The sequence below is a fragment of the Selaginella moellendorffii genome, unplaced genomic scaffold (assembly GCF_000143415.4).
Source record: "Selaginella moellendorffii unplaced genomic scaffold, v1.0 SELMOscaffold_324, whole genome shotgun sequence".
NCBI lineage: Eukaryota > Viridiplantae > Streptophyta > Lycopodiopsida > Selaginellales > Selaginellaceae > Selaginella > Selaginella moellendorffii.
The window spans coordinates 1,676-4,274 of NW_003314579.1; the positions used below are offsets into that span (position 1 = coordinate 1,676).

The window sequence follows — 2,599 nt, forward strand, 5'->3', positions numbered from 1 at the left end:
GCAATGGGCGATGGAGGTGGGGTTGAAGGATGAAGACTTGGAGACTCATCCATTCGGCTATGGACACTTCCGACTGTTTGAGGAGCCAGAGCCCACGGGGATGGTTGCAGTGCTAGACGCTCTCAGGCGATGTTTCCTGTCATGGATGAAGATCTTAAGACTCGAGGGCGGGCTTTATACGAAGGGTTTCCCTACAATCTTCATTGACGAGGCCAGCGCTTTGATGTCGTGGACGGAGACGGCTGATGGGAGAGCGGCCATGAACCTGCTTTTCAGATGTCTGTTGGCGATGTCCCAGGAGGATTGTTCGACTAACGTCGTCCTGGGGTCGTCGGAGAGCTTCTTTGAGCGCTGGCTGGGCAACTGCACCCCCGTCGGAGGTCATCGTGTGGCGGAGTGGTACGTTGGGCATTTCCCGGAGCCCCTCGCCAAGGCATATTTCATGCGCCGGGTAGGGGAAGCCAAGCAGGCGGAGGTTGCTCCTCTGTGGGATGGCGTCTATCGCCTGTATGGCGGACAGGCGCTCGAGCTGAACCTCTTGGCGGGCTTGATTTGTGATTCTGAGCCGGGCGAGGCTGCGGAGGTCTTTCGAGGAGAAGCAGGGCTCTCAACCAGCAGTGCCGTTTCGGATGTGGTTTCAGGCTGGTCTCCCCGCCGCCTTGAGCGCTTTGATGGGAGGAGCGATGCGCTGTGGAAGCCGGAGGAATGGACTGAGGTGATAAGGGTGTGTGCAAAGGCGCCGGATGGTGTGGTGCCCAAGTGCGAGCTCAAGATAGCACAAGAAAGTGTTGACTCCATGATCGAGCACGATCGCCTTCAAGTGCAGCCTGTTATCAGCTGGGCTGAGAGCAGGACTGATCAAGACTTAGATTCCTATCCGCTTGTCATGCCAATGACAAAGGCAGAGCACCATGGGATGAAGCGGCTAGCCCGTCAACTTTCTTAAAGCATGTAATCATAGTCAATTAAAGTCAACGAATAGTTATCTATAACTTTAGTGTTCTTAAGGATAAACTTATCTGATAACTTAAGGAGTAGTTTTTCAGTCCGAATTTACTCACCTTGTAATCCCACACATTCATTTAGATTTTTCAACAAGAGCTAGGTAAAGTCGAGCCTTTGTTCTCAAACATTGCTATAATTAATTAAAGATTCTTTTGTGATAAGCTAGAAGGAATTGAAACTAGAACATATGTCGTTAAGTTTAAGCCGGGGTTTTCGCTCCCCAGCCCTAACCCAGGAACTCACGCAAGCGAGCGCGCTTGGGGCGAAGAGAGGCGGCGATGAGCGTCCTGACGCTGGATCTGCGGCCTGGCGCTGGCATCGGCGCCTTCAGCCTAGGTATGGTTGGATCCTCCCGCGCAATTGACCTAGAATTCTTCTCTCCGGGCGTTAGCTGAGCTTGACTCTCGAGAAATTCGTGTCCAGGGATGCCAGTTTGTGAGGCGCTTGCTTATATCGAGCAGCATCACTCCGTCTTTGATGTCGTGCACATCAAATTCAACGACGAGGTGAAGAAAAATTTCTTTTTTCTTTCCTTTCTCCTCATTAGCGACACTCGTTCAGGATCCGCTACAATTCGACCTTGTTATAAGCTTTCCAGAGCATGGATTTCACCTTCGTTTCGAGCCGCGGACGCAGGTCTGCGATTTTCTTGCTTTTTTTTCTTCTTGCTTTCTCACCAATGGTAAATGCGTCTATTCTAGAGGCTTCGTCTGATAGAAGTATATGATGTCCAACGCTTGCAAATGCGGTATGCCACGTCCTCGATTGGGTGAGCTCGCTAGCGTTTTTCTCTCCTTGATGGAATTTCTCGAGACTTACACTTTACAGAGGTCCCAGTGTCGCGGCTACCTTCGTTGCCGTTTACGCACTCTTTGGCCCAACGTTTCCGGGATCGTTCGATGCAAAGCGGAATATCTATACTCTCTTCTATCCTGTAAGCCTTGTCTTTCAAACTTTCCAGCCTGAAGGTGGGGCTTTATGATCATCTTTGCTTGCAGGGCCTGGCGTTCACATTTCCGATTCCTGGGCAGTACACTAACTGCTGCCAAGATCGAGAAGGTAAGAGATCTACGTCCTGCGCATAATGGCAATGTTTCTGACTTTCATTTTTTCGTTTTTGGCTAAACCAGCTGAGCTGCCTATTGAGTTTCCAGATGGAACTACTCCTGTGATGTCTCGCGTCTGTATATATGACGGTGCGCTTGGTGGTAATGTGGAGGCTGGCGCTAACCTTGCGGCCCTGATAAAGAAAGCCATCCCGCCGCAACTACCTTCAGGAAGTTTATACATGGAAGAAGTCCATGCAAAGGTGTTTTGACTTTGTAAGTTTCTTATGCCTGCCATCTAAACTTCTTCTCTTTTGCATTAACAGCTCGCTGAGGACCTGTTCTTTACAACCAGTAAGAAGCGCTTGCCGTTTGGAGCGTCTCCTCAGGACGTGTGGGCAGAACTTGGCCGCCCCGACGGAATTCATCAAAAGCAGGTAACTATCGATATGAGAGAGAGAATCAGTCACAACAATCTTTTCGTGTTACTCAGGTGGATCCTATGGTTATACACTCGGCATCGGATCCGAGGCCGAACTCAGCCCTTT

At 50.3% G+C, this 2,599-nt stretch overlaps 1 protein-coding gene across 1 annotated transcript; it reads left to right on the top strand.

The window, feature by feature from the left end:
- Positions 1-1,165: 1,165 nt before the first annotated feature.
- Positions 1,166-2,598, top strand: LOC9641116 (UPF0183 protein At3g51130; the record flags this gene model as incomplete). The annotated part of the gene is made up of 9 exons (XM_002994473.2): positions 1,166-1,341; positions 1,429-1,511; positions 1,567-1,641; positions 1,707-1,774; positions 1,834-1,939; positions 2,004-2,064; positions 2,136-2,314; positions 2,378-2,488; positions 2,545-2,598. Coding segments are annotated over exons 1-9 (795 nt in total), but the record flags the coding sequence as incomplete, so codon positions are not given.
- Between the last annotated feature and the right edge of the window lies 1 nt (position 2,599).